General features: G+C 41.5%; 1 protein-coding gene across 1 annotated transcript; it reads left to right on the forward strand.

The window, feature by feature from the left end:
- The first annotated feature begins 12870 nt into the window (after window positions 1–12870).
- LOC148523650 (olfactory receptor 2C3-like) lies at window positions 12871–13797 on the forward strand. The gene has a single exon (XM_088473000.1). It carries the CDS (start codon window positions 12871–12873, stop codon window positions 13795–13797), a length of 927 nt encoding a protein of 308 aa, XP_088329126.1.
- Window positions 13798–14072: the final 275 nt, after the last annotated feature.

The raw sequence follows: 14072 nt of genomic DNA on the forward strand, positions 1-14072 counted from the left end.
TTCCTAGTCACCTGGCATCCCTCCCATATTTCATACAGTACTTAGGGAAATTTGTCACAATTATTTTAAGCTAACTTTACCCCCTTAGTTAGATTCAGTTAATTTGGTTAGACTTTAACCTTTGGCATCTTAACCAGTTTTCCAAGCCAAGGAAATTTAGCGTTAAAGATGAATACACTTCCCAAATTGCTTTATGTCCTAGTCTTAGTTCCGCACACTCGCTTTACTGATTCAACAGTTCATTTGGTCCTGGAAAAGACCTAGAATTATCACGCCCCAAAACAGATGGACGGTCTTCAACTTCTGGATATTCATCTTACTAAATCTTACACTCTGTCGGAGGCCTTTTCTATTAATAATGCCCACTATTCCCATTAATTTTTGTACTTTGTATAGAAGCCTTAGTGAGATTTATAAGAGCTAATTAATATCATGCTATATACCTAAATAGAATCCTCAAATAGACCAGAAATAGAGACATTAAGAAGGCTGCTTTATGAAGCAGCACCCTCTCTTCCCAAAATCTCTCCTCCTCACCCAACGATATCCTATATTTTCCATCTGGAAGACCCTGAGATGTCACCCTTCTATTTCCTCGAGCTTTGGCCCTCTCATTTCATTTTTGACTAACCCTAGCTTCCCGCCAGACATCGACCCCTCCAACTTCACCAACTGGACCGCCTCTTTAGTCAGCCAGCTGGTGAATGCTTCAGGCATTAGATAATTCTCAGAGATACGAGAAAAATGGGACACCCCCCACTCCGATATATGGAAATTCCTACAAGTTTGCCATTTTCTAGCCTCTGACAATACTGTTGCCCTAGCTAAAAGGGACCTTATTTCTTTCGAGAGCTTTTTGTCTCCCCACACTCCCCCTCCCACATAGTGTTTATCCTTTACCAATTACTATTAACAAACCAGACTTGTAAATTCCACCATGAGCCAGAGCCTGCGAAAAAGATATAGACCTCTCTGACCAGGAATGGCAGAATATCTTTCTTAAAGCCCATTCAAGCTCTATTTGCATTACTGTAAAATAAACACAATATAAGATTTTAATTTGATGGTACAGTATAGACATCCTTCTTTGCTTCATGCCATGTTGCCATCAGTGTTGATATCATGCTGGAGGCTCTTTGCGATATATTTGGTGGGATTGTTCCCATTTATCAAATTTCTGGACTGAAACTATATCTATTTCCCAGCAAATGTTAGGTACTCCCGTTCCTACAGGTCCCATATTCTGGCTACTCAACCACTCTCCAATCCCAGTGGCCAAATATAAGAAATCTTTGCTTCGCCATCTTAGTAATGCAGCACGTTCTGTTATTCCAGTACTTTGGAACTCTAATAAATCCCGCACACGCATAGATTGGTTCCATAGCATCAGAGCTGGCCCTAGCCAATTTTGTGCCCTAGGCAAAATTTTGACTGGTGCCCCCTAACAGATAATCCCACCACCTATTTTATGGCTGGTATACACTAGACAATGTCTAGTGTGTACTGACTTTGTTAGCAAAGGGACTCAATGGGGTGCCAGCATCGGCAAATGCATACACAATTGCCAATGCTGGCAGCAACAAAGTGACGGCGGGGGCCATGCTGCATTCGGCTGCATAGCCTTTGCTAACGATGTCGCCCATCAGACCTGCATGTAGGTCCGAGGAGCAATGTTGCTGACAACAATCGGGGTATGGAGTATAATGCACTCCCATCATCAATCTCCACAGAAGTGGGGTGCACAGCTGCTTACACACACACACACACATATATGCATACATATATATATATATATATACACAGTATATATATTCTATATATACACACACACACAAAATAATTATGTAAGGCTTTGGTTGTATGTAATTGTCCTGAGGACGGGGCTGTGACCCCAAAAACGTTTGATCTATTACATCGTTTTTTTCAATATTGTCGTCTCCGTGTGCCAGTTTCTTTTCTTTTCTTCTTTTATTTTCTTTTCCTCTCTCTCTCTCTCTCTCTCTCTCTCTCTCTATATATATATATATATATATATATATATAGAGAGAGAGAGAGAGACACACAGTATATATATTCTAGATATACACACACACAAAATAATTATGTAAGGCTGTCAGGTCTCCTCAATATGCGATCCCCATTTGTTCTAAAGGCGCCTATCTACTAAGCGATATTAATGGACAAATGAACAATAACGACATTGTTATCATTCAGTTGTCCATTAATCGTGCATGAATCGTGCACTGAAATATCGTCAACAACCAGAAGTGGGCGTTCACGCTGGTCATTAACGATATCGCTCATCACCCGAACATGCTGGTCAACCTGACAATATCATCAGGTTGGCCATGTTTGTGGATGAGGGAGGGTGCCTGCACTGAACGACATATCGTTCAGTGTGGGCACCCTGCAGTGTAGTAAACGACTGAACGATATCGTTATCGTTCAGTCTATTCACAGTCGCCTAGTGGATAGGCGCCTTAACAGTGAGAGAGATGGGACAGCACAGCCTTTGGAGAGAAAGACTGGCCGCCAGGGTATGTATGGGAGTGGTGGGGTGAAAGGTGGTGTAGGAGTGGTGGGGTGAAAGGGGGTGTTGAGATGGAGCCATGATGGGGTGGGGATCAGGATGTGGCTTCGATGGGGGGTGGGGCGGAGGAGGAGGACAACAGAGAGGGGGTGGGATCAATCAGACAAAAGGTAGAGCAGAGCGGGGTGGTTCTGTCAGACTGAGGTGACAGGCAGTTAAACTATATGCAGTGTGTGTGTATACATATATATATATATATATATATATATATACATATATACATATATATACATATATATATATAAACAAGCAAAGTAAACGCGGCACTCAGGGGTTTCCATAAGACTCGTAACACCAAATTTTCTGGGGTCGACGTTTCAATGTCTGTGCATTTTTGTCAGGACAGACATTGAAGCGTTGACCCCAGGAAATTTGGTGTTACGAGTCTTATTGAAACCCCTGAGTGCCGCGTTTACTTGGCTTGTTTATTACAGCATGTTGTCATGCTCACGCTGGCAATGGGGTAAAGTTTTCTTTGATTAACAGGGAGTTCCAGATTTGTGGACTGTGTGTGTGTATATATATATATATATATATATATATATTACACGCGCATAACTACAAATTTTAAGGGGCCCCCACCAACGTGTGTATATACTGTATATATATATGTGTATATACAAATACATGCAGTGATTGTGACAGAAATATTTGTGAGTCCCAAGGAGCTCTCGCTTTAAAAAATTGGGGTCCTACTCCACTATTTCTGGGTCCCTTTACATATTATGGGGGATGAGAGCAGACAGCAGTTGGGGTAAAGCTGGGATAGAGGGGAGCAAGAGTAGGCAGTGCTGGGGATAGGGAGCAGGTAAGGGTAGATACCAGCTGGTGCAGTACTGGGGGACAAGGAGGGTGTTAGGGGCAGGCAGTGCTGGGCGTAGAGAGGGGGTAAGAGTGAATAGTAGCTGGTGCAATACTAGGGGCAAGAAGAAGTTAGGGGCAGGCAGTGCAGGGGGTAGGGAGCAGCTGGGGCAGTACTGGGGGGTCAAGGAGTGGGTTAGGGCAGGCAGTACTGGGGGTAGGGAGAGATCTTTGTTCAATAGCAGCTGGGGCAGTACTGGGGGGGCAAGGAAGATTTTAGGAGTAGGCAGTGCTAGGAAGGAGGTAAGGTAGATAGAAGGGCAGCTTTAAGTAGTAGTAGTAGTAGTAGTAGTAGTAGTAGTAGTAGTAGTAGTAGTAGCAGCTGGCCTCCCCCACCAAACAGCAACATTTACTTTAGTAAACAATTGCTAAGGTACTTCTTACTGGTGCCGGGGACTGCCGCTGGGTGCCGGGTCCGTCCTGCCTCCAAGGCCATCCTGTCGGCAGGTGCCAGAGCCTACCTCCTGCAGGGGCCATCCTGAAGCAGGGTGCCGGGACCAGTCTAACGCCGGGTAAGGGGGCCAGCCTACCTTCTAGATCATCCTACTGCCGGGTGTCAGGGAAGTGGCCGCTTGTCCCTGTAGTGTAAGGTGCCGTGCCGCTCCACCAGGTATCGTCTTTGCTGATGTCAGATGGCAGTGTCATGACGTCATCGCCTGAGGTCTGCACCGCGGCCAGTGAGCGAGGGGACTGTCACTGTCAGGATCCAGGGGAGGTACGGGGCACCTAACTGCACGCCACTGTGGGAGGAGGAGGGGAGAACACTCACACTGAGTGGCAACTGCACGGGGGGCGCCGCCGGGGATAAAGTGGGCGGGGCCTTGGACGGCTGCCGGCGAAGCATGCATCGGAGCCACACTGTGTAGCAGGAAAAAATATATATTCCTGACTACAGCAGCACCAGCAGCTTCATGGAGGAGAAGGGGGCAGAGCCCTGGAATGCCCCTAGGCATTCCAGTCGCCCCTAGGCATTTGCTTAGAATACCTATGCCTAGGACCGGCTCTGCATAGGATTGATTACTATGTCAATGGAAGATATTCTATGCTCCTCATTAGATAAGCCTTCTGAGTATACCAGTACCTGGTTCCCTTGGTTGGAATATAAGTACTCAGCTGACTTTTAGAACTAAATATCATCATTCCTTCCTACCATGTAACTTGTGATCCTATAATTTTTTCCTTTATTGGATGATCCCTTCCCTCTCCATCCTGTTTTCACCTACTCTTTCCTCCTTCTCCACCCCTAGTTTCTCCTTCTTTATCTTTACATTTTTCTATAAGATTGTTCAATTTATATTTAGTATATTACATCTTGGTATTGAATGGCTCTTTTGCACGACTTCTTCTATATCTAAACCAGACAGGGAGCCACTGCACCGGAGTTTCCTCAGCAGCTTGAGACCTTAACACTGGGCAGTAATTACATTACATCTTGTATCAAGCAGTGTGATACCCGACGTGGTGATACTCAGCTATACTTTAACACGCTAACCTGTGTCCATTTTACAAGCTTCACGGTGTTCACTTCAATTGGATACTATAGACGGACACAATTGTTACAGTACGGTGGATACACTGTTGCCATACACAAGGTATTATTCATGAACCTGTGTCAAGTGTTAACAACTGCTGCACCTTAACTGCCTATGAATTTATTGACTGTTACTTAATTATCCAGATCACAGCACAGCTATATCCACCATTTAGCTATTAGCAACATCATCCCTATTTTTATCTGCCTATATCATTTATTTAATTGATATTTATATGGTTTTTATTTTCTCTTATTTTTTCAATATTCATTTGTTCTGCTATTTATTTGGTTATGTGCATTTTATGATTCATTTTTATAAAATTTACATTTTCATATTTATCTGTCTACCAGCGCGGTATTTCTTTTTTATTTATCCATACATATAAATGGAAAAGAAGCTCCATATAGTGTAATACAGTATTTATTCACAAAACATAAATGCACATAAAAACAAAAAGGAATATGTTGGCCTCTCACCAGATCTAGTGGTCCACTTTGCAAAAAGTAGACAAAAAGGCATTAGCAGTAGTCCATCAGGCGTCCCTGGATACCACCTCCAACATCCTTGGTTGAGAGCCAGCTTATCCTATTTTCAATCCTCTTTTCCAATGTGTTTCGATATGGTTTTTATCTTTCTGCCTTGAGTCAGAACAGCTATCGATGGAAGACCTTGTAGGGGTATGAAATGTGCCATAGTTGAAAATGGTCTACAACAAACCATATGGTGTAGATGGAGGGTGGTAAATTGGTAATTAGGTCCATGGAGATGTACGTCCAGGGAGCATGAGGTATAGATAAAGGACACAAGTGGCCAGCAGTAGAGATGCCTGGGAGTCTTGTGCTGGGCACAGGCCGCAACAAATTCTTTGACATCTTGCTGTAGAGTGGGCCACCAGTAATTTCGTTGAATAAATTCAAGTGTCTTTTGAACACCAACATGACCAGCATAATGTAAAGCACGAGCCCACTGCACCAATTTCCTACAAAGCTTCTTGGCCATGAAGGTTTTCCCGACTGGAGAAACTATAGCCATAGCAGTAGCAGTAATGAACTGATGACAGGATAAGTCCCGGAAGATTAGAGACTTCCCTCCTCACACATAGAGCGAAACAATGCATCTGCTTTATGAAAGGAGACTTGGAAATTGAACCTGGAAAAGAGAGAGGCCAGTGTGCCTGACAAGGGTTGAGACACTGAACAGACTTTAAGTAAGATAGGTTACTATGATCTGTGAGTATTGAAATTGGGTACCTGGCCTCTTCTAAAAGATGACTCCACTCCTCTAAGGCACATTTTATGGCAAGAAGAAACCTTTTTTGGGGCACTCTTTAAAGAAAATATAAGTAAATGTGATAAAATATAACTTTTATTAAAAATGCATTAAGAAGGGGTCAGTAGCTCCTTACTAGACCCATTGTCTTTTGTGAAAAAAATATGTGTAGTAATCTATGAGGCGAAAATATGTATTTAACACTTTTGCTAAATTGCTTGCGTCTTAAATACAGATTAATCCGTGATAGTTCCTGAACAACTTGCGAGAGGCCTTGAGCTGATTAGACATTAAACTGTTCAGCACTAAGCTATCCAGCCTAAATAGTGTCGGGTTAAAAATATTGCTTTAGGCTGTTTATGTTCAGATACTCATATACCCCCAGGTCTTCAATTCCAAGTAGTAGAGACTTGTTATCTTTGAGTATCGCAAAGTAGTTGAAATAGAACAAATACAGTTGGATACAAACGAATGTTAGGTACTCGCTGGATACTGATGAGGATGGCTCCAGGGACTGGATAAAGACAGACAGGATATGGGTGCCAACAGAAATGCAGAGCAAGCCTAGTAAATATTCCAAGGGTAGGCAGGGAGTAGGCAAGGCAAGTTAAATTAACAATCCAACATCATGATAAGAAGCAGGCCCAGCAAAGTCCAATAACCAATCTGAGGTAAGGGCAGGCACTGGGCAAGGCAAAGTCTACTAAACAATTCAAAGTCAGGGGAGGCAGAGAGCAAGAAAACGTCCAAGGTCCAAGGTCAAGAGCAGAGGACAGAGGCAGAAGCTAAAGGCAGATTGAGTCACAATAAGGAGTTAGGAAAGCAGGTTCACTACAATACTGTAAGTCAGAATAAACTATCACAAGCACAGGTGCACAAGAGAGGGAGCATTAAAATCCTGGAGATCCAATAGACGATAGTCTGCCCAACAATGAGCACAAAAGTTTGAGAGAACAACAGTAGCTCTGGCAGAAGGACATCAGCACCAGCTGCCATGCAAATGAGTATTGCAGGGTATTTTACGAATCTATAGATTGTAAGATTGTGAGCAGAGCCCTCTTACCTTTATGTCTGTCTGTTACTATTCAGTTTTGTTCTATTAATGTTGTTTCCAAATGAAAAGCACAACGGAATATGCTGCGCTTTATAAGAAACTATTAATAAATAAATTATTACAGTAATTCCACATTTTGATAACCTTATATTCTATTATGATAGCCTTATATTCTATGATGATAACCTTATATTCTATGATGATAGCATTATATTCTATGATGATAGCCTTATATTCTATGATGATAACCTTATATTCTATGATGATAGCATTATATTCTATGATGATAGCCTTATATTCTATGATGATAGCATTATATTCTATGATGATAACCTGATATTCTATGATGATAGCCTTATATTCTATGATGATAACCTGATATTCTATGATGATAGCATTACATTATATGATGATAGCCTTATATTCTATGATGATAGCATTACATTCTATGATGGATGAAACAGCAGACAATTATGCTGTGTGGTGTGGTTGGATTAGCCCTTGGAAGAAAAGTGTGCTAACTTTTGTGGCCCAATTTGGTAAGAGACTTCACAGAACAGTTAGATTTGTTTTGCTAATCTCTGCTCTCAGTTATCTAAAACTTTTTATCTTATCACATATTACAAAGTTTTGTGCACTCATTTAAAAAGTAAAATTGTTTCATTTGTACTTTGGGACATAATCCCTTATGTAAAATAGATTTAACTATAGTTTAAAAAAATAATCTTAGGGGAGCATGGAAGTAGTACAAATTCTTGCTTGATACACACTGATAAACACTGTTCCTTGTTTGCTCACCTGAACATGAACTGTAATTGCAATAAGGCCCTGAAACAGTCACCTGGACATGTATCCAAATATAAAAATGAGTTCATAAGAATCTAGGAAGAAAAAAAGGAAATATAATTTCTACAATATACACCAGCTGTACATTAAAACATTATCCCAGGTAAATCACACATTGTATCGTGTATTTTACTGAAGCTAACTGAGATTTATGTTTATTCTGTGCAGGTTACAAAATGCAATTCATAAAACTAATACTGACTTATAACAGGAGGTTATTCAATGTATGGAGCCACCAGTTGTCTAAAGGTACAAACATATACAATGACTTTTATTTGGGATTATATCCCACTCAATCAGCCCTTACACTGTTATTGCTGTGTGGCACAATGCATGCTAACCTACTAAACTAATTCAGAAATACAGTTTTCCTTGTTTGACCAACTTGGTCGTTAGAACTTGACAATTTTGGCTGTGAAGTTGACTAAGCATCGATATGATGAATTTTCTATATAAAAAAGAGAAAAACATGAAATATATAAGAATGATTAAATTATTAAATTTCCATAAATTATACACCATGTTATATAATGTTATGCTTTACATGTGGCAATCTACCTTTAACATTGGCTGCAGTGCTTTTAATTAAAGCTGCAATAAACAATTATTTTTAGTATTATTTTGGTCCTAACCTGATGTCTTCCTACATGGGGTGTGCTTAGTTATATAATACAGTACATGCTTCTTGCTATTTACTTTCACTTCCAGCCATATGTCATCACCAAAGCTCTAGTTATTCACTCCATGGAAATGATGATATTCAGGAGATTCATTTACAAGTTGTTTGTTATCATTTTACATGTTGATGCAACACTGGGATGGGAATAGAATAGATTTATGCAAGATGTAGTGTACAATAGTAAAATAAGATTTCTTATATACAGTAGGACAATGAGACTGCAATGTCTCCTATGTGGTATGTGATAAACTAAAGCATGACTTATATTTCCCTATTACTTAATTCTGTTTCACCAGCGGAATTGGGTGCCTTCATTTATTCTTCTACTCCCCCTGTCTATCAACACAATCATATAATAACCACCATTTTATAGTATTTCAGAAGTGGAACAAGAAGCTACAAAGCAATACAGAAAATGTCATGGCCACTAACAGTAACAGATCATTTGTACTTTGACTAATTACAGACTGTAATAAGACCGAGGGGTCTATTTACTAAGCCTTGGAAGGAGATAAAGTAAACAGAGATAAAGTACCAGCCAACCAGCTCCTGTCATTTTTCAAACACAGCCTGTGACATGGCAGTTAGGAGCTGATTGGCTGGTACTTTATCTCCATCCAAGGCTTAGTAAATTGACCCCTTAATCCAATAGAATAGTTCTGTATTCTCTGCTATACTCCTATACTCCCTGAACAGACAGAGAACTGTATTACATGAATATGTGATATCAGTATACAACTGTACACAGGGGCATATCAAGAGAGGAGGGGGCCTGTGAGAAGTTTCCCTCCTCTCTCACCGGTGGCCGGCAGCGAACTGAGCGTAACGCCACAGCACTAGACTCTGGACACTAGTCGCGGTGCGGCACCCATTTTCCAGGCGATTTTTACAGCGTTGATACTGCCGACATAGGACTCAGGAGAGGTAAGTGTTAAAAATATGGGTGCAGGGTGTGCAGTGTGGACCTCCCTGGACCCAGGGGTCTGTGCGCCCCGCACACACTGCAACCATTATAGATACACCCCAGGCTGTACAGGACAACTGGTAGAGACACTGGGTTAAACTACCCCCCTGTATCCCACACACAGGTACCCAAATTTGGTCAACAGAGCGGATTGGGTTCTTCCAATCCCACTGGTCATGAAGTCAGCAAACTCCTCCCTCACAAAACAGCACAAAGTCTGTATCAAAACTTATGCACAGTCGTCGTTTTAGGAGAAGCCCTCACGATTCCAATATATGGAGAACATATATTGGAATCATTGGTGTCACACACTGATTTACTTGTATAACATGAAAAATAAATGATCTATGTTTGACACAAATCTAAGCCATATACATTTCTAATTTGCTGTCTTTATAAATTGCACATATTTCCTCGATGTAGCTATATTGCTAAATATGGGTATATTTGCTAGATATAATACATTGTGTTCTAACTCCAACTCTCACCCAATTATCCTCCCTTTTAGGAAGTGCCATCAATCTTATTAACAGCAATGTTTATTACATATCGGCCTACACAATAACAAAAATAAATTGTCTGACCTGAAATACTTTGTGCTGCACTAACTAGTTGCATGTTGAATAGCTGCACCCAGTGCACTTCCAGTTTTGAAGAATGAATGTAATAGGTAAGATTACACACATTCAAATGTAGCCTTTAGCAACACATTTGGGCCTCACTTAAGTTTTATCATTCACAACGAGTGATAAAACTTGTTGCGTATGATAATTGATAATGGTGCTCCAGCCAATCAGCTCCTAACTGTCATCTGTTTGAAAAATGACAGTTGGGAGCTGACTGGCTAGAGCGCCATTATCACACGCAACGAGTTTTATCACACGTTGTGAATAATAAAACTTGTTGATAAATAAGGTCGACAATGTCTGACACCAAACTAACATACGGTCTGATTCAAAGATAGACGCTAATGCAATTTTCACACAGAACGAGCAATTGTTTGAGGTAGTGATCGCATTGCGATTGCCGACAGAAATAGGAATACATTGCAAAGTGAGTGACAGGTAGTAAGCGTTTAGAGGTGGTCAGAAAATTGCAGGCATGTCTGACTGTTTAAATGCTGTTACATGGGCGTGCATAAATTAGCACTTGCAATCTCCTACGCAGCTGAAGAGCCCTCTGCGTGTCAGGAGAGCTGCCGAGTCTGTAACAGGTCAGACCTTTTGCAATGGCAAGATGGGCGCTCGATGTGCATCGATGTTACTGATATTTATGTAGGTAAGTAACGTTGTACACATGTAAGAAGGCAGCAGTGGGCGTCCTTATGCCCGGGTGATCTTTGGAACCATTAGCGTATTTTTGCAATTGCGTTTCGTACGAAATTGTAGTTGCAATTACATTATTGTCCCTTTGAATCAGGCCCGGAGACAGAGACAGTAAGGTGTTAAAAAATGGTTAAATCCTTTCTATGTTTCATTCAAAATAAATGGTTAATATGCTATTTTTGTTAACACACATTGTGTTTTTATTATGTCAGTTATAGGTTATAAAACTTATAATATAACAGGCTTAAGGGAGAATACAGGAGATACAGAGGAGGCGATAGACTGGAATGTCTTGTTCATTTAAAACAATAATTTTTAAACCTTGTATTAGTTTAAAGTAGCAAATAAGTAGACGCTAACAACATATTTGTGTTTATCCTTTACAATAATAATACAAAATCTGCATCATTAATACAAAATTACAGTCCCACAGAAAAATGGGGATGTTTTGCTTACAACTACATAAAGTGGTTCTGCATATGTAAATGTCAGCAATGCCAGTGGTTCGGAGACATCCAGTGCACCAAATAGCCTCCCTGCGTGCACAGAAGGTACGCAGAGCAGAAAAGAGGGTGTGGCCACATGGCACACCCCTGGTTCCATCCCTCTGGGGGCATGCCCAGCACACCAGGAGATGTCGGGCTGCCCCCACAGACTCTCCCCGCACCACTTGCTCCTTCTCAGTGACAGGGACCCAGACACTGCACGACAAGATCCGGGTCAATGAGGAGGAGCTAGCATTTTGGTGTCACCCCCTTGGAGGGTGACACCCAGTGTGGTCCTCACCCCCCTAGTGATGCCATTGGTAAATGTTTTACACATATAACAGACATTGCACAATTCCTTCCAGCCTACATCTCAATTAATTCTGCACATGTTAGCACAACAGAAAACAAAGTACTAAATTTGATAGCAACATTTTTTTTTACAAGGATCAAGTTGTAGCTGGTCTGCAGCAGTGGAGGCAGCCATCTTATGTACATTTATGACAATACAGTTGACCAATTCATGAGGCACTAATTTCCAGTGAATTGATATTGATAGGCTACATTTTTATGAGAGGTGATTCAGCCCCTAAAGAGAGACTACTTCCATTTATTATAGGCAAATAATGCACTTTAACATATTTTGGGGTCTATGTATCAAGCAATGAAAAGCATGGAGAAGTGGACCAGTGGAGAAGCTGCCCATAGCAACCAATTAACGCCTACCTATTATTTTATAGACTGTACTTGATAAATGCCAAAGGCGTCACCAGGTCTGATGACACACAGTAAGCACTCCACATCACCCCGAAAAGGGGGTGTGGCCTAACATAAAGGGACATGGTATCGCAGGAAATCCCGAGAACATCACTCCAGGCGCGTGCCCAGCATCCCCAGTGATTCTGGGCTGCCCCCGGAGGATAGTGCCTGCACTTGCAGCTCCTCATTTGTGACAGGGGAAGAGTGCTGCAGGAAAATGTCACTCTACAGCACACAGCTCCTGCCACTGAGGAGGAGCCGACATTTTGGTGTCACCCCCTCAGTGGGTGACACCTGGGTACGGCCCGCACCACCATAGCGACACTACTGATAAATGCTACTTCAAAGCTGATTGGTTGCTATGGGCAACTTCTCCACGCTTTTAACTGCTTAATACATAAACCCCATAAGTGAAGACGCAGAAGGATAATAGGCTGGTATATAAACTTTGTTATCATGACAGATTCACTGTACTACTTTATCTCCAGACTGCTGCTATTGGCATGACCACGTGGAACTACACCAGGGTTGAGGAATTCATCCTTCTTGGTCTGACCAGCCAGCCGAACATGCAGATTGTCTTATTTGTGATATTTTTAACATGTTACGTTATATCAGTTTTCGGTAACATAATCATTATTATTATCAGTAGGGCAAGTTTCCGGCTACACACCCCAATGTATTTTTTCGTGAGTAACTTATCTTTTTTGGATATTTGGTACACATCAAGCATTGTTCCTAAAATGCTCATAAATTTCCTGTCAATAAAGAAAAGCATATCTTTTGCTGGCTGTGCCTCCCAGATGTTTATCCATCTCTCTTTAGGAGGGACAGAGTGCTATCTCTTGTTAGCAATGGCCTATGACCGGTATGCGGCTATATGCCGCCCCTTACACTACACCACTGTTATGAATCCCATTTTGTGTAATAAAATGGCAGCTGGGTCTTGGATTGGTGGCATAATAAACTCAGTAATACACACAGTCTTGGCATTACAGTTGCCCTTTTGTGGTCCCAATGTAATAAATCACTTTTTCTGTGAGGTACCTTCTGTGCTGGAGTTGGCCTGTGCGGATGTCTCTCTTAATAAGACTGTCATTTTCTTCTGTGCTATATTAGTGGTCATGGGACCATTTTTCCTTATCCTTATTACCTATGGCTACATCATCTCCAACATAATAAAGATAAGCACATCTGTGGGACGCAGAAAGGCCTTTTCCACTTGTGCTTCACACATTACTGTGGTGTCATTGTTTTATGGCACCATTATATTTATGTATATGAGGCCAGGGTCAGCTCATGTGTATAATCAAGACAAAATGGCCACTTTGTTCTACAGTGTAGTTACTCCAATGCTTAATCCGCTTATCTACACTTTGAGAAATAAGGATGTGAAAGCAGCATTCATGGAAATTACAAGAAAAAAATGAAAGTACATGAGCAGTCATTTTTTGTGTATGCTTTTTAATCAAAACTCTCCAACGGATGTGTGTTACTTTTATGATAGAGGGGTTGGGTATGGGATGCCGGCGCCTGAGATCCCGGCGGTCAGAATCCCAATGCCAGCTACCCCACAGGGTTAGGATACCGACACTTGTCGTCAATATCCTAACCCTCCCTCCCCCCTTAGTGCCTAACCCTAACCCTCCCCCTAGTGCCTATCCCTAAACCCTAACCCTCCCCATAACCCCAGTACTTACCATCG

Source organism: Taudactylus pleione, unplaced genomic scaffold (genome assembly GCF_031769625.1).
Source record: "Taudactylus pleione unplaced genomic scaffold, aTauple2 ptg000129l, whole genome shotgun sequence".
In the NCBI taxonomy this organism is placed as follows: domain Eukaryota; kingdom Metazoa; phylum Chordata; class Amphibia; order Anura; family Myobatrachidae; genus Taudactylus; species Taudactylus pleione.